Here is a 26,627-nt window from a genome sequence, read left to right as displayed (position 1 = left end):
ACAGTATATGGAGTTGTATTTGTGTCCGTGTAGCTTCAGAGAGTTGCAGAGTTGGGTCATAATTCATCTTTGATATAAAAATACAGATAATACCTGCTTTAAAGTACATACGTGATTCATATACTCATGTAACTCTTGTGAAGAAAGAACATAAGTGTCAAATTGTTCCTTTAAAAAAAAAAAAAAAGAAGCTAGCTAGTCATTAGCTGAAGATAGTTGTTTGGGCTTACCAGGTGTTCACCGTGCTGCTCTGTTGTTTCTTCAGGCTGAAACTGCCACGTAATAACCACCAAGACCTCCTGTCCTTTTGGTTTACATTTTATTTGACAAGACAATGATCTGTAAAACATGTACAATAGGTTTCCCAAAAAGCATACAAAATGATAACTGATCCGTGATAAACAAAAGAAAAGAAGAATGAAAATGAAAGAAAATTGATAAACACTCTGAAATATGATTACATCTCCAGTTTTTTTTTTTTCTTTTTTAGCTTTGCCATCATCAATGTCAAACCCATCCTGTGTTTGTGTGTTTCCTCCTTTCATCATCCGTTATACTGTCAGACAAGAAATGTGAGAATTGAAAAGCTAAAAATAACATAAAGAAGGCACGTCTGGCTCCGTGATGAAAAGCTGTGATGACAATGGATGAATGAGAGAGAATGGAGAGGAGGGGGGAAAAAATAGAAGAGAGAGGGCAAATGAAGGAGAGGATTCAGACTGAACAGCATTATCACTGACATTCACAGCTTGTGTTTCTGGCATTGAACCCGTAACAGGGGGAGCGAGGAGACGGAGCAGGGAGACGGAGCAAAGCACGTCGGCCGAAATGCAACACTGCAGCTCTTGCACATGGGACGGACTCAGAGCCGTGATCTAACAGCTAATCCATCTGAAGTCACTGCACTTCTTATATTTGTTGACTCGTGCTGTGAGGCGAACGAAACCTATAAACTGAGTTTGGGCTACGTCTTTGCAATTTCCCCTTTCAGGAGAGGAGACAGCTTCACAACGACCATGTTCCTGGAGATGTTAAGATTCTAATTTAAGATACCTCAGAATGAAGCAACTCTATTAAACATAAGGCTCTGGGTAAAACTCAATGATCCCCCAAATGAGACGGCAGAGCTGAAACTCATAACTGAATGCTTGCTGAGTCATTGGTCTCTGATATAATGGGTCCCAATGATTGTCTTTTTCCTTTTGCTCAATCTATCAACAGCGGCCCGCTGGCAAACACATTAAACACATTAATCCACAGGAAACTAAATATTCATTCATTTTGGGAAATTAATTTACAGATAAAAGAGCAAAACCATCACATTTAATTTCCCTTTATGACAGTTTTTGTTCAGTGGCAGAGCTATAAAATACATTATATGTGATTGTCTGACACTGCACCATATAAGCGAGTCAAAAAGCCATATGCTTGTCAAGGCGGCGCGACTCTTCTTGCAAAACGAGGAAATAGCTTTTTCCCATAGGTCCATGCAGCATGCAGACATTCCCTTTAATCAAAATAAACATCTCAGAGACACAAAGCACACATACAAAGGAAGCTTTTACACTAGCAGTTATTGTAGAAATCCCAATTGATCCTGCATCTGCATACATAAGAAAACCAAATATTGCAGCTCACCAACTAATCTCCACAGCATAAGTCAGGTGTTTTATGATGAATCTAAATCAGCAAAATGAGAAACAAGAGTAAAACCTTTTTTTTAATCTTTTTTTTTTTTTTCCATAATTTGTCAGATCTGAAGAGTAGCAGAGAAAGTAGGAGTTCTACAATAACTACAACTGTATGAACAACAACAAAACAGCCTCTCCACCAAAGCCAGTGATGGTTAAATATTAACACATGATTGTCATACGTCTTCCCTCCTACCTGTGATCTTCTTAATCTATCAATCTTATTTATTTGGTCATGTATGTGCCTCTCCTCCTGTTTCCATCTCTATCTGCCAGCTCCATCAACTCCTATACCCGTTTATAACTGTTTACAAATCTGCAGTTTATCCACCACCTGCATATGTGCTTTTGTAGGTGATTTGAACTGGCGTGGTCAGCTCCAGCCTGTCCTCCAACCATCAGCAATGATAACTCAGGAACATTTGTTGCGGTCTCGAGCAAGAGCTGAAGATTGAGCATGGCGAGAGGAAAGCTTGCATCTCTGTGTATATTGGACCCTGTGGCCGTGAGAGATGAAGATTCCATGCTGACCGCATTTTTGGATCAACGCTAAAGACAAGAACGGGCAGCCTGCCGAGCCGTCACACTACCAAAAAAAAAAAAAACAGCTCTCTCAACTTAAATTGGACTTGTGCTCATGGTGTGCATGACTGTGACAGATGCATTGAGAAGGAGATAAAAAAAAAAAAAAACAGCTTTTGACATTCAAAAATGTTTTTACAAATGAAAGAGATTATTCCGCAAACAGCCTTGGGAAAAGTGTTTCAACAAGCCACCGATCATGCCATGCAGAGTAATATGAACAAGGAGTAAAATCCACACCATTTCATTTTTTTAATATATACTCAAATAAAATATTTTAGTATTAAGTGACAACCTCAGTGTACCCGTGAAAAGTAAAATAGTAATATACACTTTGTTTTTTTTTTTTATCCCTCAATTTGACATTTAACAAACTTCCAATCCCCTGTACAGAGGCACTGATAACACCTACACTTGTTTATTTTATGTGTACACATTTCACCAACAATATATTATTCATCAATATTATCAATACTATTTACATTGTTCATAATTTGGTACCATCTGACATCTATTAAGACCAATTTTTGATTCAGCCGGGCATAGTTGTTTTCTTTCTTTTTTTTTTTTTTGCTTTATGTTGACAATCAGCTACAATGCATATGTTTTACAATTGTAAAATGTCCTGCATATATCGGAGTGTGTGTCCATTTTACTCAGATAAAATGGCTGTAATGGCAGTAATTTTCAAATATATGCTGAACATTTTCACACTTTGAAAATACATTCCTCATTTCTCAACCTTAATAATGTAATTTATTAGAGGAGGACTGAATACAAACATTGGTGTTTTTGTGTGTGTGTGTGTGTGTGTGTGTGTGTGTGTGTGTGTGTGTGTGCGTGCATGTGCATGTAAGATCCCTGTGTTGTGTGTGCTTTTGCTGTAAACCTACTTTTGTCTGCCCCATCACACAGCCTCACCAACTCTTGCAATTATCAACAGCAAATATGAATCATGGAATCTTAATCATGTCATGTTGCCAAGTTACAGGGATTCAAAACAATGTCACTTCCCCTTCGTTAGTGATAACAGCATGCTGACAGTTGCTGCAGTCCAGAGACAGATGAGTCCCTTTGACAAAATAATAAAGTGGAATGTTTCTTTATTGGACCGTAGCCTGGACAAGAGTTGGGAAGGCTGTATTTTAGAATTATTATAGGAGTTGATTAAGAACTGAAACACTTTCAGTTCAACATCTTGAGTAATTACTTGAAGCTGCCTGCATAGCCAGATGATCAGGCTTTGGACTTCCTGGGACCAAATTCAGCTGTATGTAATTCAAACCCAACCAACCATGGAAAATGAGCACTTTGAAGGGATTTCAAAGATGGTATTTTTACTTTCTGTGTAGAACAAGGCTGCAACAGGAGCCTGGTGTTTTATCTGTATTTATAGAGAGGAAAAGAAATTCAAATCACTTTCCACGGCTGTAAACAGAAGAGCCCGGGACTGGCAGCCTCACATAAAACAATAATTTTGTGATGAGGATGTTGTTATGTTCATGACACAAGATGTTGCATATAATATTTCATACTGAATCCACAGAAAAAGCAGTTGTCTTGCTGATTTTTGGTGGAAATTTAGATTCGCAAGCAGCACACAGGCAGAGCGCTGTGTGTTAATTAGCTGAGGGGAGTGTTCCAGTTCACCTACATTGCAACACCTCTCAACCATGTAATTAACATATTGTAAAAGCCCGCCTCATCATAAGCAGCACACACATGATGTCAGTGGGTGTCTGGCACGTTAGATATCAGTGTGAGTGCGAATCTTTAAAAAAGGAATAATCACATTTTATGTTTTATTTCTCTTTTCTCTGAACCAGATATTTAAAATATGATGATGTTTAAAACTCTATTCAAAAGTAAAAAAAAACAAACAAAACAAAAACAAAAACAAAACAAAAGCCTGTTACCCATTCTTCTCTTGGCCCAAGTGGATTTACCAATGGGAAGATTTGGAAATGTTTTGACCCATAACATCCCCTAATGAACATGGTGAAGAAAAGTAAACTCAGATCATTGTGTGTTAAAGTTAAAACTTTAAAATGAAAACAAGGGTTTTCTGGTGTGGAAACAAGTGTGCTCGCCTTTGCTTTTCGTGCAAATTTAGGTGACCTGGAACTTGCCCATATGCCCGTGATGCGGTGCTCTGGTTGCCACGGCTACACATACATGGCGGAAGATACGAAGCTCTCACCGCGAGAGATGTTGGCAGCCGGTGGCTCGTGATTGGATGGATCCAGGTCGTTGCCGTGGTGACCGTCGGCGACGTGGTCTGTGAGTTCGTTGATGTTGACGTATTTGGCCGAATCGTCCAGGACTGGAGGTGCGCCGCCGTTCAAAGCACCATTGGTCTCGTCATCCAGGTTCTGCAGGGTTGAACACAGCCAGGTTTATTATGCATGACTTCATGAGGAATACAGGTGATACTATATGTGTTTATTTATTAATAATGTATTAAATCACACATGTGGAGGCCAAACCATCACAAAGAAAGCGCTCGAAATCCAGAAATGCAACAAATATTGAAACACATAATACAGACAAAACAGCAGAGGTGGAACCAAACAGCAAACCCCCATCTCACCTGCTAGGCAGGTCCTCACATCTCCGAAAACATCACAGCAAAGTTCCAAGCAGACATTATTTGGATAAACTGATCACCTGCTTGAAATATGATGGTTACTTTCTCGTCGTAGAAAATATTATAATTTAATAAAGGTTTTGGGTGGGTACATAAGCATAAGTATATGTAATGTTGCTGTTCACCCTAATCAAGGCCATCACTCCTCCTAGTGTCTCAGAGCATCCCCTGGTGTGATCATTCTTGTTGTATGTATTTTCCCCATTCATTTGTGTTTTGGTCTTTGTTGCATTTCTGGATTTGGAAATTTCTCCCTTGCTTGTTGTTTGTCCTTTGGGGCCACTAACAGATGACATGAAGAATAAATAGGCTCTTTCACCTTACATGGCATTATTAGAAAACATATGTATAAAAGGGTTTAAATGTGAGCTAAATGTGAATAACTTTTGATGGACTGGTCCACAGAAAAGCCACCATGACGTTCCATAAACAAACTGTGGAGCTGTCTAAACAGATACGGAGCCCACTGCGACTGAATGTCGCTCATGTGTCAATGAGCAAAACATACCTCAGTGTGTGTGTGTGTGTGTGTGTGTGTTAGTCACCGTGACAGGCTCTTTTCCTGTGGTCTCATAGTAAACCTCTCCTGGGCTGAGAGGTACCGTCTCTGTGGCCGTGGGAGGCCCCGATGGCTTGTTCAGCTACATGCACAGAAACCACATGGACACAGGGAGGAGACAAAACAGAAAACAACTGAATAAAATAGAACTGACTGGAAAACAGAAGAGTGTCAAACACTGCATAAACAGATGTAAAGAGAGACTATTAAAATAAAAACACTCCTCCACTTATAAATATGTAGTTGAATTCATAAGAAATGAAAAGGCATCCTCTCTCTATATCTATCTCTAATATTCAGGGCTTTTAACACAAAACCTTATTTAGGCTGGTGTGACCAGTAGCTAATGGTGGCGAATGTTAGCAAACTTTAGCTGGTTCTGTAACTGACAATAATGAGTAATGACATTTAACACCTCTTCTGTGCCTGTGCTGCTGTTATAAGTTCATTTCAACATGTCATAGATAAACATATCTTTAAAATGAGTGACTTATGAGACTCTTGGCTAATGAAGGCTAATTCAGAACTCGAGGGCAGTGACATAAATCCATCACATCTAAGGGATTTGATCTAAATCACTCTTGTAGCAAAACGATGCCCACGTCTTCTGCTTCTCTCAGAAATATGTTACATTACAAAAGTTATAAACACTTACTCCCATTTAACTGTAGCTTTAAAAGAAAACTAGTTTATTACAACTTTACTTTTGTAACAGAGAGCATCAGTTCTACTGATTATGATAACAGTAAGTGATCACACTACTAAAATAGGTGAAAATGAGCATGAAACACAAGCAGTCAGATTAGTCAGACAAGTTGTAAATGGACTGCCAGTTTAGTCAAACTTATTTGGAGGAGAAAAGAGAGCCATGGTAAAAAAGAGTCCTGCCCAGTGAGGGATCATGAGCGACATTACAGCTGCACTCGCTTTGACTTTTTGTCCTTCAAATAAAGTGGTCGCTAATGCTGATGCGACTAAACGTGTACGATCTGACTGCTCATGTTTAAGAATGTTTCCACCTTCCAGGACCTTCACTATTTAATTTGCTGTGTACAAATTTATCGCTTGATAGACAAACCGAAATCCAACATATTTGGTGTCCAGCTCATGAGGTAGAGCTCAGACCCAACATAAGATAACAGAGCTGTAAAGTTGAGACTAAAGTCACATAAATGAGGACTCGAGTATGACTTGGATTTAACAGCTCAGAGTAAAGACTTGACCTGAGGCTAAAACATTCATCTCTCAGCTTTGGACCCAGTAAAAATTTAAAAACAATAAAGAATTAAGGCTTTTGTGTAGCCACACTGCTTGAATACAACAGCAAAACCTTCAAATGCATTGTCCTGATCATTTCCAGAGACCTGAAAGGCTGAGAACTCACTTATGAAGATTTGTGACTCGACTTAAACTTGCTCTCAAAGCCAAGAGGCTCCATTTGGACAAACACACGGAACTGCAGAGATAATGCCTCATTTCTTTTATCTCGTTGCACAGATGGTGCTTTCAAAGACACAGAGTAGATGTCTAATAAACATTCAGTGGTGAACCCTGTGAACCCCATTGCAGCCAAGGCATTTACAGCCATTTAGACATCTTTTATACATCTAATCAACATAAAATTGCAGAGTTTCAATCTCATTACATAATGTGGTACAAGCACAACAAAATGTGATAGAATGATGGAATAAAATAAGTGGTGGGAGGAGGAGGAGGAGGAGGAGGAGAGGAGAGAGGAGCACTCTAATGGAGCTCTTTACAAACCAAGCTAATTATTTCGACACACATAAGCCAACTCAGATCTCCAATCAATAGCCATTAGCCCCATTATGACTTCCCAAATGGACTGTGTGTGTGTATTTTAGAGTGTGTGTGTGTGCACAATACAATCACAGTGACAATAAAGATTGATTTAGAGCCATGTCGACCACTCACCATCTCTGTTGAGCTGCTTGCCTTCACAGGGGGAGGGGGCTTGTGCTTGGGAGGGCCCCTGATTGGACAAAACACAAAGATAATGAGGTATTGATCGCTGCTTCGTTAAGACATCACATTTCTTTGTATTAAACTGAGAAACACGTATGAAACAGGAATGAAAAGTTCTGAAATATTGAGCTCGTACTTTGTTTCATTCAGTGATTACTGTGAGAAAATCAGCCTTTCTAATTAAAGCGCTGAGTTTTGTGGTTTAAATATTTTTACACTGGAGCGGCTCCTGGTGGAGGAATTATTTTGAGGAAAATAAGAACAGAAACACCTTCCCTGTCTTCTGTGACCACCACACAGGTGGTTGAAGTGGACCTGAGATGTTTCATATTTCACTTTGTGAGTCTCAAGAAAGAGATTCACAGCTTTCAAAGCCTCAGGTAATTAGTGTGAAAGTGAAACCTCCGTGAGAGCTTCCAGTACATACAGTCGCTTATATGGCCGATGTCTTTCCTAACAACCTTCACATTAAGTGAAATCCATGTCTATTTTTATTAATGGTCTGCAATGGTCTGGGGCTTTTCCAGTTTTATCAACCTCTGTGCAGCAGATAACTGCAATCATTTTTCAATGTACATACAAGCACCAAAATTGGTATGTTTATCCATTAATTTGAGCCACTAATTATTCACTTAAAATTTCGAAATTTCAACATTTCTGGCATAGGAAACATATATATTTACCACAGAATTTTACACACGGGACAGTTTCAATTATCTTGTAGTGTAATCCTAAATTTTAGACTATGAGGATTTCAAATTCACAACTCTTAAACATCCTCAGAGCTTTATTTGTGCAATTTCTAATGTCTTGTGAAAAATTCAGCATAAAACACAATGTATTTGCAAACCATTTATTATGAATGATGAACCAAAAGTTCTGTAAGAGTCCACAGTCTACTTGTTTCCTTGTCTTAACTCTAGCTCGCTAGGCTAACTCACTAGTGCTAGGCTAGCTAGCGAACTTTTTTGTGAGTAATATTTTTGCTGAAATATACTTTCATTTAATTTCTTATAGTGTACTGCATCTAATCTTCTACGTTGTTGAAAAGTTTGATTTGAGAAAATATTGGATGAACTTATTGGAAAAAAAATAACAAATATGGCAGCCATCTTGAATTTTATCAACATGTTTTATCAAAAGAGCAATACCCATGGAGGATTTCTGCCATGTTTAGCATTTGTATCAACATTTCAAAGATTTCCCTGAAATATACAGTTATCTGCTGCGCTATCAAAGTGCTTTACACTAAAAACCACATTCACACTGTGCTCTTCTATCACACACATACTGTACCAGTGCCCATGGGACCGGAGGAGCCGGGGGCGGGGTCGAACCACCCACCTTCTGATCAGTGGATGAACCGTTCTACCTCTTGCTAAGTGGGAAACACATGGACAAGCTGTGCTGGAAATAACTGCTGTTTGAGGCTTTAAGGAGTCTAATTTTCCAGTGTTGAAATCAGAGGTCAGAGTTTGTGCTGGAACTATGAGAAAGTCCTACTAATCACTTCTATGGCTACATCTGAGTTGTCCACATATGCCATTAACCTGAACTTTGCAATGATTATTTCTATTTGCTTGTGGCTGATCACAAGAGAAACTGCAACATAAACGTGAATCTGATTAACCTCTGATTCAGCAAGTACAACAAGTGGGCAGGAAACAGTGAGTGTGTATCTGTTAATTTACTGAGGAACCCTGTTGTTCTGCAGGGGTGATCTGGAAAATCACCTCTTAAAACTGGAATTAAAGCCGGGAAGCTTTAATAAATTCCTATTTACAGCCATAGAGCCCAGAGGAGGAATTGCAGGGGTTGAACGGGGAGCTGATGACTGAGCATTTTGGGAGTAAAAAAAAAAAAAATCTCCAGACGGTCTCACGCTATAAACTTCAGGTCAGGATTTGCCACTGAGCTACCTCTGCAGGGTCTCCTCATGACATGTAATAAGTTTTAATGAGCTTTAGTCCCGCAGGGGGAGATTAATTTTGCTCAGGAGGTTAAATAAACGATGAAGTAGATGTGGGACTGCTAATGAAGACTTACTCTCCGTCTTCCTGGCGCTTGCGGATGAAGAGGACGGTGCCGATGATGATGCCAATGAAGGCGAGGGCGCCAAGGATACCACCGATAACTGCACCTGTCGAAGGGCCTGGAGTGATTTGTCTCCTCTCCTCTGGAGTGGATGAGAGACAAAGAGAAGAGAAGGAGAGAGAGAGAGAGAGGAGAGGAAATTTTATTACTAGTTCATTTAAATTTCAAATAGCTGCTTCTGGCGCTTTACGCTCACTCACAATGTTTGTATTTTTATGTGTTTTGTTGCTGAAGTTTGTGTGAGAGAAAATAGTCTGTGCAAGTGAGCAGTATTTCATTATTAACTGGCGCTGAGCAAGCAAAGTATGTAAAACAAGCAACACACACACACACACACACACACACACAAAATGGGATATGAATAAAGTGAGCTATCATGAGAAAATCTAATATGAAAGCAGGTGATTAAGAGTCAAGTTTCTACTCCGTGCCAGCGCCGCGTGCGTTATTCTGACGTGACATTGAAGCACAGTCACGTCAGAATAAAGAATTCATGGAGTCCTTGTAAAATGAAAGCAGTTCTCCGCTCTCTGTTGTAGCTACACCACCACACGTGAATGCCATAAATCCTTGCAGCGCAGCTTCACATTAGCTGAATCTGACGGTGACCTCGACATCTCCCTTCAATTAAGAGCCTGTTTACGGTTTCCGGAGAGTGGCGAGGCGTCTAAATTGACTGTAAAAGCTTCTCATTACAGTGTTGCTTTTATTTAAAAAAAAAGAGAAAAAGGCTGACAGCAGTTGCACGCGACGCACATCGACCACCGTGCACGGTTTGTACCATCGCTGACTACAACAAGGCTTTTGGCGGGAAACAAACAGAGGTTTTCACTCCTTTTGTTTTATGAAATCACATTTCATCACTAACACTGAATTGAGAGCACTCCACTGAGTTTGATATGGAGATGATAAAAGGATAATTACCCCGATGATTTCCACTCATTTCGCTCTAACTGATGTTTCTGTGAATATTTCCCTAAAAAAGAAGCCAAATGTTGCTGCTGCAAAGACAAAAAACTGTCCTGTAATTGCTGCACGTTTGTTTGAGTAAATTACAGCTCTTGAACCATGATAGAATGTGGTTGTGAACATTTAAAAACACATTTGAACGCCCTTAATTCCATTAACCTCCACTGTACTGGGGAAGTCTCAGATGCTGATATATAAAAATCAATATATACAAATGAAATAATTGCATTGCTAGACACTTGGGATGAATTACAATTGTATTTTTTTGTCATTTAGATGAACTAAACCTTAAAACAAAACCCTCCTTTAGACAAGTCAGAGTGTTTCAGACAATGTATGTTTGTTCAGTGATTGTGAGATTGTCACTGATCACATAAAGCTGCACTAACTCCTCCTTACCAGCAGGTGGCATTCTGTCCCAAGCTTATATTCTACAATGAGCGCGAATCATAGATAGATAGATAGATAGATAGATAAAGAGATAGAGAGATAGATAGAGGAGTGTAGTTGCCACAATGGTCACAGACAGTAGGGAGCAAATCTCAATTATGATCACAAAAAGGTAGCAAAAAAGGAGCAAAGGGAGGGAATAAAGGAGAAAATGAAGAAGGGGAAGAGAGAGCGAAGGTTGCAAACAAAGGAGAGAGGAAGGGAGAGAAAGAATGGAAGGCAAGGGGGAGAAAGGATGGATGGAGTCCAAGGAAAATAGTGACGAAACTGTAGGATGAGGAGGTGTGCAGAGTAAACAGGGCGAACACACAATGATGGCAAAGCAGAGACAGATGGAGGGAGGAGGGAGAGAGAGAGAGAGAGAGAGAGAGAGAGTGACACCAGCTTTTCCTCACAGCTGGAAATGCACATGCACACACACACACGCACACACACACACACACACACACACAGCATGTGTGTGTGAACATGAGTGTGTACCGTATATCAAAAGTTCATTTGATGTGTGCCGTGGTGATGTTGATGCTAACGGTCGATAATAAACTCTCTTTTCAATAAACAAAGAGACGTGGTGCAGCATGAGAAATTTGCCACACAGGCGACGTTTGTGTGTGTGTGTGTGTGTGTGTGTGTGTGTGTGTGTGCTACAGAAGAACAAATGTGACTGGTCAAAGAACGGGTGCGAGGAGAAGGGTGCAGCCCAGGAGAGAGGCTGAGAGAAGAGAGGAGAGGAAGTATTGAGTTTCTCCGAGGGCAGATGCAAAACTAGTGTTAATAATCTCTAGGAGAAACACTCACGCCTCTCTCACTCATAACCCCCCTGAGCAGACAGAGAGGGTGAGACATTATCCTCGTAAAACACACCTGTTCTTCTCACTGCAGGCAAACCCGAGGTGTTAAACTGCACACTGCAACAATAACTGTGGTCCCATCCACCTGCTGTTACGTGCAGACGGAGGAGGGGCAGGAAAACCCTGAGTGGAATGGAAGTGTCATTCAGGGTTTAAATATCAGTTTAAAAAGTTTGTGTGTCTGGCTGTTGGAAAAGTTGGGTTACTCATTAGGAGAATATGGAACAGCTTTTCTAATATCTCATGTCATTACACGACCAGTTTCCACCACAAAGCCCCAAAATAAACAATTAAAAGGGCAGCAAATGCCAAATGGATGTGGACACAGTAGAGAAATTATTTACATAAATATGTAATTTTATTAATAGCAAATGCACTAAGGAAGCAACAAAGAAAGCCAAGCTGTTGTCAGTGCGCACAGTGCACCGCGTCAGAGCAGGAAGAGCAGTCTGATTCAGTGGGCACTCAGTTTTCACTCTGCTTCCATGATTTTGTCCGATTTGTTAGATGTAAAGCACTCGAGCAGGTGAGAGGTTTCCTGCCAGCAGGTTTCAAACAGACACAGCTTTATTTGACTCTTTGGTGAATAGAAAAAACTCAACACAATGGAAGTGCCGCAGCCTGATGCTACTAAAAACACGGGGCTTAACGGGATGATGCTTCACTTCCAAGTCAAATCCAACAGAGTTTAACTGTGTTTACAGTTGGAGCGAGTGACTCAACGTCTGCCAGAGTGTGGGAGCCGTTTGGAAGATGGGGAACAACCGAAGTTGTGAGAGTGGTGCGCTTGGTTTAGTCGCTTGTATGTTCTGTCCAGGCCTTCATGTTGGAGAGGAGGTCGCGTGTAGAGATGACACGATATAAAAATGTAATATCTTGATTATAGTGACCAAAATTAACACATGTCCAGCACGGTGCTATTGAACCACACTGTGTTCAGGGATGAAAGAGTGAGCGGCAGCCCCGAAATAAGACACTTTTACAGGAGCTCCGACCCTGGAGCTGACACACCACGGATCTGTTTTACCAGCCTGCACGGCGGCTATCTGCTCACTGTTTCTGTGTGTGTGTTCTCTAAGTGCCTGTGATGACATTACTCACTGTGTGTCCTCGGTCCTCTTTTTGTTGGTGTCAGATTATTTAGTAATAATGGTGATGAATGCTGATTGGAGGGGCCCCCTGGACTCCGGTGTGGTAATGCTCTACAGATAGTTAAACCCCAACAGGTAATTTTGTGATTGGTGATATCAGATGATGTAAATAAAGTCATGTTGACTTCTAAAACACAGCAACACAATTCTTGCTGCATGAAGAACGCCTGTGATTCTGTTATCACTTGCTCTCAAATGTTATTGCATGCTCACAAATCTGTTAAACAATTGCTGTCAAATCTTGACTCTGACTAATTACTGCTCAAATCTGTTGCAATACCTCAGTGGTTTAGCTGTTAATTAACTTCCATTACAAAACCGCCGTGTCAGGTGGGAAGTGTCAATTAAATGTTGTCAACTAATGTTAACCTGATGTTTCGGTGGCGGCCCGGTATCGTTAGTCCATATTGTGTAACTCTGCGTCAGTGTCTGAACAGGAAGTAGAGCAGAGGTGGACAGAGTACACAGCTGCATTACTTGTGTCAGAGTATAGATCCTCCGTGTCAAATAGGACTCCAATACAAGTGGAAGTTGTCAATGAGTTAAAGTACTGGAGTACTTGATTTCAAAAATACTTGAGTATTCAAAAGTATTTTTCATAAAGTCAACATTTACACAACCTAATGACTCTGAAACAACCTACTGACTGACTGACTGACTGACTGACTGACTGACTGAATGACTGACTGACTGACTGACTGACTGACTGACTGACTGACTGTGGAGCCTTTAGAATAAAAAGCTTGTAGAATACGATACAAAGCTGATAGAAATGACCAGAAAAACACAATTGAATAAACAAAATGACCCCAACTACAAGCTGTTGATCAGGAATTAAACAGACCTTTAATACCTCAACATACTGTCTAAAGTTGGACTAAGTTTAAACACAGCAGAGATTTAAAATGAAAGGAATCGTTATGTAATTAAAAAATTTCAAACATGGACTTGAAGAATCTTCCGCCTCTTTATCCAACATGGACACTGACAGGTTCAATCATGACTGACATTGGAAGGGATGACTTGATTTTTTCTCCTGTGAGGAACACAGTGTGTGGTCTATAACATTTTCCAGATAAAATAAAATAATTGCTAAAAGCTGCTTCAAAGTAAGAGTACTTGACAGAAATGTAGTGGAGTCAAAAGTACAATAATTGCCTTCAAGTGTAGTGGAGTAAAAGTCAGAAGTTTACAAAAAAAGAAAAATACTCAAGTAAAGTACAGATACAGGAAAAATATACTTAAATACAGTAATCAAGCAGGCCTGCATGTACTTCGTTCCTGCCCACCCCCTGAAGCAGAGTGTAGCCATAAGGCAGGGTGTGGAGGTCGGAGTGAATGTGGGGCATCTTATTTTCATTGCAATCAACGTTAATCTTTTTATTAACCTTGACCAAGGGGTTTAGTTGTCTATCTATAACCAATCAGTCTTAACCACACCACAGCTGACGTGCAGTAGGAAAGAATATTAAACCACTTTGCTTCTACAGCCTCAGCTCAGACTTTGGTTCAGGTTTCGAGCGACAAACACAAGCACAGCAACCAAAAAGTTTTTTCATCCTCCAACTGCAGAGGAACCACATGAAGTCCCTGTTTGTTAGTCCACAGCAACTTTTCCAAATCTCCCACAAGCAGCTTGCATTAGCGGTGGGTCAGCACACCCGCTGACCTTTCCCATTCATCCTCATCTTTTGCAACACACACAAACAACCTTTCACTTACATTCACCTCCATCCATTAGATTCCATCTTTATCTAACACGCGGCTCGATTTCCTCGTCAGTGAGTCAGCGTTGGTCCCTGCTGGAGTTGTGGAATATTTATGAATGATCAAACATTTATACTGTTAAATCAATAGCCCTGGCTTCATGCTGTAGCATTGTTTTTCAGATTTTAAAATGAGTGAGTGGGAACCTGCTAGTGTACACAGGCGCACTACAGCAGACCTTCACTCCTGCTTAGCTCGATGCGTTTCTGTCAATTTCTCACTCCAGCGCCTTGTAGCAGAACATCCCAAATCTGCAGATATAATGCTATTATCTGAGTGACACTCAAGTGGTGAAAAACTGCAACTGTATCACATGCAATTTAAATGAAATTGAAACAACAATCCCCGTCTAAAGCGCTCCATTGCTCTCTCATATCAAACGTTCTAGTGTGTGGGCTGCATTAGCCATCAGAGAAAAACATTGTGCCTAAGGCCTGCACTTTACTATCTTCCCCTGATACACAACATGGATAAAGAAATAAACGCATTTTCCCCCCAAAAAAAACAAAAAAAAAAAACCACTTGCACACAAGTACAATTATACACGGTCTCATGCACCGTGGCAAAACAAGTGCTCCACTAAAAGGTTGGTTGTATGCTCGGGAATTTCAACTTGTCATTCCCACGGCCATTATTATTTTACATCACGGGCTGCAGATTAGGAAACACAGATTCAGCAGAGCAGTCAACATACATGAGATCGGAAAAAAGAGGCAAGGCAACAAAACAAGGTGAACTCAACTGCAGTTCCCCCGATTTGTCAGACTTGTTTGTGTGAGAAGTCTGTAAAATGTGTTCTTCTTGATGTTCTTTATCATAAGGGTGTAATTGTGTATATATGTAAAACACTATCATCTCTTAAAGGGCAGCAAATCACATCCATTCTCATAGGGTGGTTCAACCGTCATTTTGAAAACATTGTAATTAACCCTTTTTTGAAGAATAAAAATATGAATAAATTACAATGTTTTCAAAATGACGGTTGAACCACCCTGAGAATTTTAATTTGTTCTTCAAAAAAGGATTAAAATCACAATGTATCTGTGTTTGACCTGGTGCGCTCAACACCCGGTGAGGCTCCACAGAGTTCGCATCAAAAACAATGCAACTAGCCAAAGATAGCTTTACTTAACTGGCACCTGAGCATCAATAAAACAGTGAGAGCTCGGGACTCAGACCCAACAGTAACAGCATGGACGTGAAAAAAAAGCAGGCGAGTCAGACACATGCACGGTTTCCAAAAGTGCACAGTGTTTTCTCTGCACGCCAGATCAAGAGAAATTAAAATCTAAATCCAGTTTTTTGACTTGTCATGGCAAGAAAAAGACAAGTGGAACTAATAACATCAGTGGTGGCTGATGATGCATTAACTCCATTTTGTTTAGGACGTTAATATGAGAAACAATGTTGTGACCTTAAGCTAAGGCGACCACATCTCTGAAACGAAAACCAGGGATATTTCTATTTTGGTGGTCAATATATATCCGTAAATATCCAATGTTTTTTTTATCTATGAAATAGAAAACGGGGACAGTTCCTCCTGGCTTTAAAAGACGTTTGTGCTGATGTTGTGGATTCACTTGACACAAAGTGTCTGGTTGAGTTTTACGCAGACAGAAACAAAAACAGACAGGCGAACCAATTGTGCATTTTATGTCTAAAACATGAAAGCATATAATCTACACACAACAAGGTGTCATTTCAGATGTGGAGGCAATTTGTATCTGCCATCTGGAGACCATTGACCTCAGCATTGCATTTTTCCAGTTTTTGCCCATTTCTCCATTAAAATCATGTATATCTTTGCAAAAAATTGCATTTTAAACATCTAATAAAGATGCATATTTGCTGCTGTGGCCATGTAACATAATTTTGCTTAGAGCACCAATTTTGCAGGGGAACTGCAGACCCCACCATTTCAAGGTGTTAGAGCATTTATAGCTTGTTAACAACTTTGACAACTTCTGTGACCGACCCCGCTGCTGTGCGTTCTATGGAATCACATGACTATCTAGCACATTCGTGAACACTCTAATCAGAAGCTAGCACGCTAGTTTGGTGTGAACCACGCTCATTACTCCGGGGGTCTCTGCCCTGTCCCAGGGATCAAATCTGAAATGCCTCCACATCTGAAAATAAACTTCTTGGTTTATAGAAACACTACAGAAAGTTTCATTAAAAAAAATATACATAAAATGCTTATACAAGCTTATCTGCTGCACTAAATGGTTAGCATTAGAAGAAGAGTGATGCTACTATAGCGAGCAGCCAGCCCCCTCTGTTGGCCAAAGAGCCAAGAGGCGTGTCCTTCTGCTCTGCAGCCCGTCTTTCCCTCCAGTCTGTTTTCAATCCACAGGTAAAAACGGGGACATCTGGTCACCATAACTTAACCCTCCTATTTGTATTCAGAGTCCAAGACATCAGGGATTTCTGACAGCAACGATATCTTCCAAAGAAGTGCTGTTCCTGTTCTGCCCGTGCTTTGTGAATGCAGCAGTTAACATGGATGGCTACACCTGTGTTTAAAAATCAAAATGTCTGTTCAACTTCAGTTGACTCACATTATTCCACCTGGTCCTGTGCTCCCCATCCGCAATGGCTTTGTACCCCCCCCCCCCCCCCCGAGGGAGGCCACAGCCACGATTACATGTGATGTGTGTGTCATGGCAGACGACCTGACAGAGGACGAGTCCTCTCAGTCAGACACAAGGTTCAACACGTCTGCTGCAGTGAGGTTAAGTTTTTAAGCATAAGAGTCATTTAGGAAATGGTGAGGTCGCAGTGGGCTGCAGTCACAACAGTAACCGCTGAAATTATGCCAGAGAGAAGTGAGGACTGAGCCTGGTGTTGTTGCTCACCCGTCCATAAAATGCCATTTCGAGAAGTGAGCATTTTTAAATTCACAGCTGACTGAACGGGTGCCTCAGACTTTCTAAGGCCACGTTGTTTTTGACAAATATTTCTGCAGACGTCCACGAGCTTAAAGAGAAGTTCTGCTACGAACCACTGACGGGCTACGTGCCCGAAATGTAATACGACAGCAGACTGCGATGCAATATGACAGGATATGAATGAAAGTTATCACCAGATTCAGCTACTGAAATTTGATGCAGTGCCTCACACACACACACACACACACATACACACACAATGCACGTACTTCCTTTCATTCTGCCTCTTTCTTTCCCCGAACACAACACGCACATACAGTTAGTCAGTTTATAAATAGCAGCCTCAGTGTTGGAGGGAAGGTGGGAAGTGGGAGGGAGGACAAGAAAAGAATGTGAAGATCTGAGAGTCGGTGGGAACGGAAACAAGAGAGGAGAGAGGGAGAGGAAACAAAGGAAGGAGGGAAGGAAGGAAGGAAGGGAAACGGAGGAGCATAAAGGTGAAGCAGTGGAGGAGGAGAGTGAATGGAGCAGGACTGGAGTTGGCAGAGGAAGGAGGGACGAGGAGGGAGGGATGAGGAGCGATAAATGAGGGAGAAAAGGTGGCACGGAAGGAGGAATGACGACGAGGAGGGGGTGATAGGAGTGTTAGCGGCCTGCGGAAAAGAGGAGGAGATTTTAAAGGTCTAAACACTCCCGAGGGAGGCCATGAGTGACAGAGGAACAACAACTGCCTCTCTTTCTCTCTCTCACTTTCACACAATCCCTCCTTCACCTCCCCTCTTTTTTATTTTGTTCTGATTTTTCACTTACTCTGTAACCTTCCTCACATTTTTTTCTCTCACATCAAACTCTTTTTCTGCATTTTAACCACAACCTCCGTCTTTTCTCTCGTTCCTCTCATGCTTGTCCTTCAGCTCTTCATCAGACCACTGCACTCTGCACCTCTCTACGCCTCCAGTTAAGACACACTCGCTCAATCACTTTGTTTTTTCACAGCCAGTCTGTCGCCTTCTATCGCAGTCTGTTGCTCACTTGCTCTCTGCTGGTGTGCCAACATGAAAAATGCCCCTGCTGCTTTGTCCTTCCTTTACAAAAACACCTATTTTTCCCAGCGACTCCCCCCTCCCTCCAACTCTGACTCACAAACACAGACATTAGCGCGCCCTCTCGCATTTACCGACTAAATAGACAAACTGACTCACAGATACACACAGAGAAAACACAAATCCATAAATACAGCACACGGTGTGCGGCCACCAAGCTCTGAAAAGACCACTAACATCATGAGTGCACAGAAATTACCGCAATCAGTGAGCAATTATGATGAATAAAAAAAAGGCATCATTATAATCTTAGAGGCTAAAAGCTTCTTTATTCTTTTCAGCAAGGCTCTTCAGAAAAGAGGAACGAGAGCGAGAGAGAGAGAGAGAGAGAGAGAGAGAGAGGAAAAGGTGAGTGAGAGGAAAAACTAAATGAGAGAGCTCCATGAAGATCAACATAATTGAGGAGCTTGTTGCACATTGAAGCTGATTTCATGTAGAACTCTACTGTAGGTGTTTTACATTGCAAAACTGCACAGGACCCCTGCAGTGAAAGTCTCCGTTTTGAAGGTTAAACATGTGATTTCCGCCACAATGTCAGTCAGCAAACAAGATGAATGGACTGTAAATGTTTCCAGTAGCCTTAGATCAGTGGTTCTCAAAGTGGGGCCAGTGGACCCCCTGGGGGTCCAGAACAAAAGAGGGGGAATTTGTTTTGACTATATTTCCATTCATAAGTAACACAAAGACAGAATATATGACACTTTTGGTTTCAAACATTTTCTGTAATGAAACATCAAATAGCAAAAAGCTTCATTTGTGTCAGTTTAGGTCCTCGATGTGAAAAAGTTTGACCCACTGCTTTAGATGACATTATTCATCAAAATCATTGTCATTAAGTCTGTGAATGTGGGCGGCTGTGGCTCAGGAGGGAGAGAGCGGGTCGTCCACCCATCAGAAGGTTGGCGGGGGTTGTGTGTGAATGGGTGAATGTGACTGGTAATATAAAGTGTTTTGAGTGGTCGTTAAGAGTAGAAAAGTGCTATATAAATGCAGTCCATTAGCAGACCTAGGGCCCCCTCTTGCACCCGGCGCAAAGCGTAACGCAATTGTCTTTGCCAGTTTCAGAGCGATGCAGTTGTCTTTCTCCTGTCCAGCGCCCACGTTGTTTAAATAGCAAATGCACTTGCACCTATCTGTGCATCCATGGGCGTGTTGGTCTTAGAATGAGGTGTGGTCAGGTGCATTGTTAGTGCATTGCTATCCGGACACAGTGGAAAGTGATTGACCGACAAAAACCTGGTCTTAAGTCAGTGGTGCAGTATTTCACTGTTATTTTAAAGCCGCACTGTCAAGAGATTAAATGTGCTAACACACACGGGCGCACAGAGCACGTTCACTCTGATGTTACACACAAGCAGAGTGAGCTGAAAATGCTCTTACATGTTTGGATAAGTAAGTAAGTAAGTGAGTAAGTGAACATTCTAACACAGCCTCAGAAGGTCGGACCTTGTGTGTTGTATAATGTCATGGGTCTAACGGGAGGCTCTGCAGAGACGCTTCTTTCTTACTACCTGGTGCATCTGCCGCAGTGTCTCATTCATCACCTCAATCTGTCACCACAGTTTCTTAACGAACCGAAGATCTATTCACACTTCTCATCATATAACAAAATATTTGTACTGTTGTGATTTGTGCTGTTACTTCACTGTAGAGCTGCGAGCAGCACTAACTCTGTGTGAAACACTGCGCCTTTCTAATAGCACTATGCCGAGGTGCAAGCGCATGGGAATGGGATATGCACCGGGATTGGTTTATTGGATGTTCCGCCCGAAACACTTGCATGATTAATTAAGAGATTAAGTACAACCCTTTTGAACCATGCGCCTGGCGCAGCGACTGTTTTCTGCCGTCGAAATAGCAAAAGTGACATGGACACGCCCTAAACGCACTTACGTTACGCGCTTCAGACCGTGCACTTTGGATTGTTAAAATAGAGCCCATACTCTCCAGGACCCGTAATCAGACTTTGTGTGTAATGTGTAAAATCTACACCATGACATCACTGATGGGTGTGGTTACCTTTGCAACAGACCACACCCATCAGTGATTGCATGGTGGCTCTCTCTCTCTCAGCCGCCCACTGTGAGTCCGGTTCTGCTCCAGGTTTCTGCCTCTTCGCCGTCGCCACTGTTGCAAGTGGTTACAAGTGCTTGTTCGTGGTGAGAATTGTTTGGTCTCTGCAGTCAATGAGACGGTCTAGACCTGCTCTACATGAAAAGTGCCTCGAGATAACTTCTGTTGTGATCTGGCGCTTTATAAATAAAAATTGATTTGACTTGATGCTAGTGAGACCATCCCAAAACCTCCTCAGATAACAGATTATGATTTAAAGTGCATATTACAAACACTGAACTGGGACTTTGTTGAGCATTTTACTTGCAATTAGTTATTTAATGAATACAGTTTTATTTATAGTCATGCATTGATCTGCCTTACACCTTAATTGAACAGAGAAACAAGGCAAACAACACTTGAAAGGAAAACCACCGTACCAGCAAAGTGCTTCAGAACAGGCACCAAGATAAAATGTAAAAGCAACGCAAGACATTAGAAAAAAGCATTTACTGTAGATGGAAATTAGTTACATAGAAGATAAAAAAGATTGCAAATGCAGGAGTAATAGGAAAACCGAACGCTGCTTCTCCATGTTTAGTTTTGACTCTGGGGACTGAGAGCAGACCTGTCCCTGGCAACATGAGGGCTCTCGAGGTTGCAGCGCATCAGAAATGCATTTTGTTTCCCTAAGCCATTCAATGCTAAAAAAAACCAGCAGCAGCACTTTGAACCGAACTCTTTGACAGACAGGAAGCCAGTGTGAAGACCCGAGACCTGGAGTGACGTGAGGACCTGAGTGAGGAACCCGAGCTGCAGCTTCTGGATCAGCTGCAGCTGTTGGATCGATTCTCTAGAGCTGGAAACAAGAAATATACTTACTATATATATTTCCTGCTGATTATCAGTCTTCATTTTGACCCAGATGTCAGACAGTTTGGACAAATTATGTTGAAGGACTTGATGTTTATTGTGAAGCTGCAACAGGGAGCAGTGTGCTTTGTTCTGTTGATTGAGGTCCTGCAGCTTCAGGCCCCCCCACCTCCAATTTCACTTAGTTTTGTGTCCTTCATGGTTTGTTCGAGGTAATTTAAAAAAAAAAAAATAAAGCACTTTATCACAGTTTGAAACAGCTACTGGTTTTGCAGCCGGTGTCTCAGGGTCCTTTTTCATTTTCACTGGTGAGTTTTTCCTGAGAAAAGGCGAAACGTGGAGCACGAGAAGTGTGATGTTTCACATCAGCTGCAACACACAGGCTTCATAACAGAAATACTTTTAAAGATCTAACACATCAATGGTAAATGTCCGGATTTTTGGAATCAGTCCCTTGCTGAAGCAGCATTGATTGACCTACAGACAAGCTCTCCACGGCTGATTGAAGACATTCTGAATGAGTGTGTTCAAGTGCGAGTGCGAGAGGGTTGAATTTTCCTTGTAATATTTGGAGAGCAATTTTAAAACAAAAGAAACTGAGGGCGAGGGAAGGATGAGGATCACCACCGATTTGCCGATCGAGGACATATCGGATCATGACAACTCGGCTGACAAGAACAAGTGGGACAGTGGAGGGATCATGAATAATTTCAAGGCAGCTCCATCACTGTGCTCGCGGTGTAATTAGCCTTCTGAGACCAGACAAGAGTCAAACCCACGGCTTTTCTCTTACACTATGTGACGGTCTGGGTGTGCAGCATGCAGAGAAACAAAAAAACACACATGTGCTTCCATTAGAGAAGCAGGTCTGATAGTATCTTTAAAATCCCATTGCACAGTGCAACTCACACACACACTCGCACACACACACAAGCTCAAGCGCAGCGTGACCTTTTTGAATAAATCTGCCTATCAGTGCTCGCTGTGTTTGTGTGACAGATATCTTTGGATATGCAACACTTCACAGTCTTATCTGAAGCCAGAGATCCCCTTTTATTTTCTGACAGCTCTGTGTGTGAGCTCTTCTCTGTCCTTTCTCCCCATATGTCTCTACCCACTTAACAGATTAAAGCACACACACACACACACACACACACACACACACACACACACACACACACACACACACACACACACACACACACACCAACAAACACACACTCTCTTACACGTGCAGACACATTCTGTTGACTGCTTCCCCAAATAACATCGAGGGTGGGGTGGGGTAGGGGTGGAGGGTGGATGGGGGCTGTTGGGGGGTGGGGGGGAGTGAAATGGCAATGCTCTCTAAATGATCCAGAGCAAATGAGTTTATCTCAGAGACAGACAGCCCCCAAACCATTCAGGATCAAACTAGGTCATACTCGGAGAGAGGGAGAGACAGAGAGAGAGAGACATAGAGAGAGAGACAGAGAGAGAGACAGAGAGAGAGACAGAGAGAGAGACCGGATGAGAAAAAACAAATGAGGAAGGAGAAAAAAGCGACATAAAGAGGGAGAGAAAAAGAAGAAGAAGAAGAAGAAGAAGAGAAAAGGCTGAAATCATCTCCTCTCTTCAACCCCCCCCCCCAACCCCCCCTCCCTGCCTACTCTCCTCTCTTTGTGTAAACACACTGGAGCTGACATTTGGAGTTGTCCCCTCTCTTAAAAGAGCTGTCACCCACCTAGTCAAATTACATCAGATCAGTTGGAGGAGGAGAGGGAGAGCAGCAGAGGAAGGTGCATCAAAGGAGCTTTTTCACCAGGACCCAGAGCCGAGGACGGGCTCAGCGTGGAGTGGAAAATCTGCTGTTTATACCAACAACACAGTCAATTGTTTCTTCGTGGCGGCTCTTCAGTACTTTAATGGGATTAGGCCACAGAGTGTGAAGTGTACAGTGTCACAACTTTGTGTCTACCTGCACTGGGAACCACATTTCTAAAGTCTGCAACATTTATTGTGATACTGTCATGGACAGGTAAACCTGCAGAGGGACCCCAGGGTAACAATCAGCTGTGGCTCCTCTCTTGCCCGTCTGCACACAACAGAATACACACGGCATCTTAATTATATTTAGCCACTAGCCCAAGAGACCAGCCAGTATTTCTCTGTCGAATATCACCTCTCCCAGGTTCGCAGGGCGTCAATTAACCTGTGGTGATTTAATTAAATACAAGTGTATTTGGGAAAAAGCAGCTTTTAAACATATAATCAACAGAAAAAATGAAGCCCCTGACTTAATTTTCATGATCAGGGCTACAACTAATTAATCTCATTATTGTTTAATGTGGTGACTATTTTCTTAATTAATCAAATAATAATTTGTCAATAAAATAGTGAAAAATGACCGATATAAGTTCAGAAGCCACTGGCGACTTATTCAAACTGTGTCTTCAACCATCAAACACGATGAGAGAAAACACCCAGTCCTCATATTTGACAAGTTGGAACCAGAAAATGTTTCTCACTTGAAAAGTGATTGGAAAGATAAATTGGTAAAATCAGAACAGTCTGTTGATCACTGAGTCATTTCAGCTCCACTCATGACTCTTTCTATTCCACTTGTTTTTGTGCTCTAAAATGCCAGATTGTCCCAACCCCACTGAACCAATGACTGGACCTTGAGGTAACCATTGAGAAGGCTGCTTTTCTAAATCGAGTGTGACATTTTTTATTAGTCTCACTGTTGACGTCTGTAATGTAATTCACCTGAATAAACCTGATTCTTCTGAATAAGTGAATTAATCAATGTGTCACCCTTTGAAATCAACAGGATTCACTGCAGTTTGTCCAATCTTGTCCCTAATACATTAAAAATAAGAACGACAGCTGCAGTCTGTCCGTGTTGTTCATTATTTCTGCATCTTATTTTTTCCTTTAAGCCGTGAGTGTGTTGAACACTGACGGAGCTGTGATGGGTTGTGTCTGTAATATCTCAGATTAAGCTATAATAGATTTTAGGAGAACGTTGTAGAGTATTGACACAGAGAAGAGAGAGTGATTGCAGAGAAATAGTGAGATGAATTGGAGACACTGGATTTCAATATTAGCGGTTGAAAAGATGCATTGTTATTATTATTATTTTTATTATTATTATTATTATCAGCCAGTGTGTTCTGGTAGTGAATGAGTCATCTATTGCAGATGGTTAAAACCTGTTAAGGTCTCATTATTTCCAGTTTGATTTTTGATTTTTACTCTGTGTTTCTAAAATCTGCAGCCAGTTTCTGTTCATTTGGAAAGCATAGTTTTTACACCTACACCTACCTGTTGTGCCTCAGGCTGACCGAGGGGGGGGGGGTTGCTCAGAGAGATTATTACAATCGCCACGGCGTCGAGGTGAGCACCAAACATTAGTGTCACCGGTTCAGTATCTGACTAAATGTGAAATGTGGTCACAGTGTCTCCTGTCGCTGAGTTACAGCGCTGAATAAAAGCTGAAAGTGTTTTTGCAGAACATTATGACGTCACAGTGAAGTTGACCTTTTGCATCCATTCATAATTTTATCTTCTTAAACATTTGTGGTTAAGATGTGTTTTATGAGGTCACAGTGACCTTTGACCATCAAAATCTAATCAGTTCATCTCTGAGTCGAACTGAACGTTTGTGCCAAATTTGAGGAGATGTGTAAATCTCTCTGTGACTGAACCATTTATTGTTAAATGACTTGATTTATAATTACGTCGAAGCGTTTCTGAACTGTCTCTGCTGAAGAGCTCAGTGATGATTATGATAAAATGTGGTGAACATATTGTTGCAGCTGTAAACTAAACCACACTTTGATGCATGCAGGCCTAAAGTCTGCGTGAACATTAATCTTGTACAAACACATGGGGAGGGAAAGTCTTGAATGAAAGATCCGACTTGAGTAAAAGTACAGAAGCGCACTGTACTTTACTTAGCTTACTGTACTTAGCAAAACGTACTGATTCTCAGTCCACCTCCTCTCTGTCTACCTGGTTGTCATCACTTTACTAAATCAGGTTGAATTACAGTTTCTGTGTTTCTTTGTCAGCTGCATGTCACACCAGAGCCAGAGAGGCTGTGATAACACATCAGACTCAGTTGTCTGAGCTCATGTCAGTCACCTCGGTTTGGATACCTATGCGGCTCCATGACGCACGATGGCCTCACCAATGAATGAGTTAAGTAAGCCCACATGCCTTCATGCTTACAGCTCCTGGTTCAGCTGCTAAAACCAGAGATGGACCAGAATTAAAGGGCAAAAAATGAATAATTTTAAGAAAAATGAACCAAACTTTGAAGTGTGAAAAATCCCTAAATTACTATTTTGGTTTACCAAGGGCAAAATGAACATTTGTGGGTATGAAAATGTTGCAGATTATTACTTGAAGCTCTGTTTTAGCTGCTGTATTCTCAGCGGTGCAGACGGTATAACTTCTTCTCCTTGACAAGCTGATAATGAAGAGCTCAGACCTCAGTCACACTCTGTGTTTGCCAAATGCACATTCATCCACTCTTTTGCTTTTTAACCTGGCAGGAGTGAGAAAGAGCTCCGGAGTCAATTTGGCACTCGATAGCAGCTGGCTGAGCCGCACAGTTTAGAGGTTAAGCTACTGGGGTAATACCTGCATGAAAATGGGAGAATGCAAAAATGGTTTGTAATATTTGAAGGACTTGGGGGTGCGCTCAATTTCAGCTTCGCCAGAAACTTGGAATGGCCTGGAGAGTGGAGGAGAGATCAGTTATATCAAGCGCTCCCTCGGTTATTTCAAGCCTTTGGAATATATTCAAGAGCTATTTTGCCCAGGTCTGGGGCCATGGGAGCACTTTTAATATTCAACCTACTTCACTGCTTTAGTTCACTCACTCCTGCACGCACACACACACACACACACACACACACACACCATGTGTCACTTCAAGCCACTTCAAACACACGTCATGCTGCAACTTCGAG

General features: G+C 41.5%; 1 protein-coding gene across 1 annotated transcript in view; it reads right to left on the bottom strand.

Annotated features, from left to right (window-relative positions):
• Window positions 1-305: 305 nt before the first annotated feature.
• pvrl2l (PVR cell adhesion molecule related 2 like) overlaps window positions 306-26,627 on the bottom strand; it is a 285,499-nt gene continuing 259,177 nt past the window's right edge. The window contains exons 7-10 of the mRNA XM_056399355.1: window positions 9,512-9,641; window positions 7,415-7,472; window positions 5,466-5,561; window positions 306-4,645 (exon numbers count right to left, since the gene is read on the bottom strand). Of these exons, the coding sequence (XP_056255330.1) occupies window positions 4,439-4,645; window positions 5,466-5,561; window positions 7,415-7,472; window positions 9,512-9,641 (491 nt within the window). The 3' untranslated portion in view covers window positions 306-4,438. The remainder of the gene's footprint in view (window positions 4,646-5,465; window positions 5,562-7,414; window positions 7,473-9,511; window positions 9,642-26,627) is intronic.

The sequence above is a fragment of the Seriola aureovittata genome, chromosome 16 (assembly GCF_021018895.1).
Source record: "Seriola aureovittata isolate HTS-2021-v1 ecotype China chromosome 16, ASM2101889v1, whole genome shotgun sequence".
NCBI classification, from domain to species: domain Eukaryota; kingdom Metazoa; phylum Chordata; class Actinopteri; order Carangiformes; family Carangidae; genus Seriola; species Seriola aureovittata.
The sequence above is the reverse complement of the archived record's forward strand: the minus strand, read 5'-3'. Positions and strand labels throughout refer to the sequence as shown.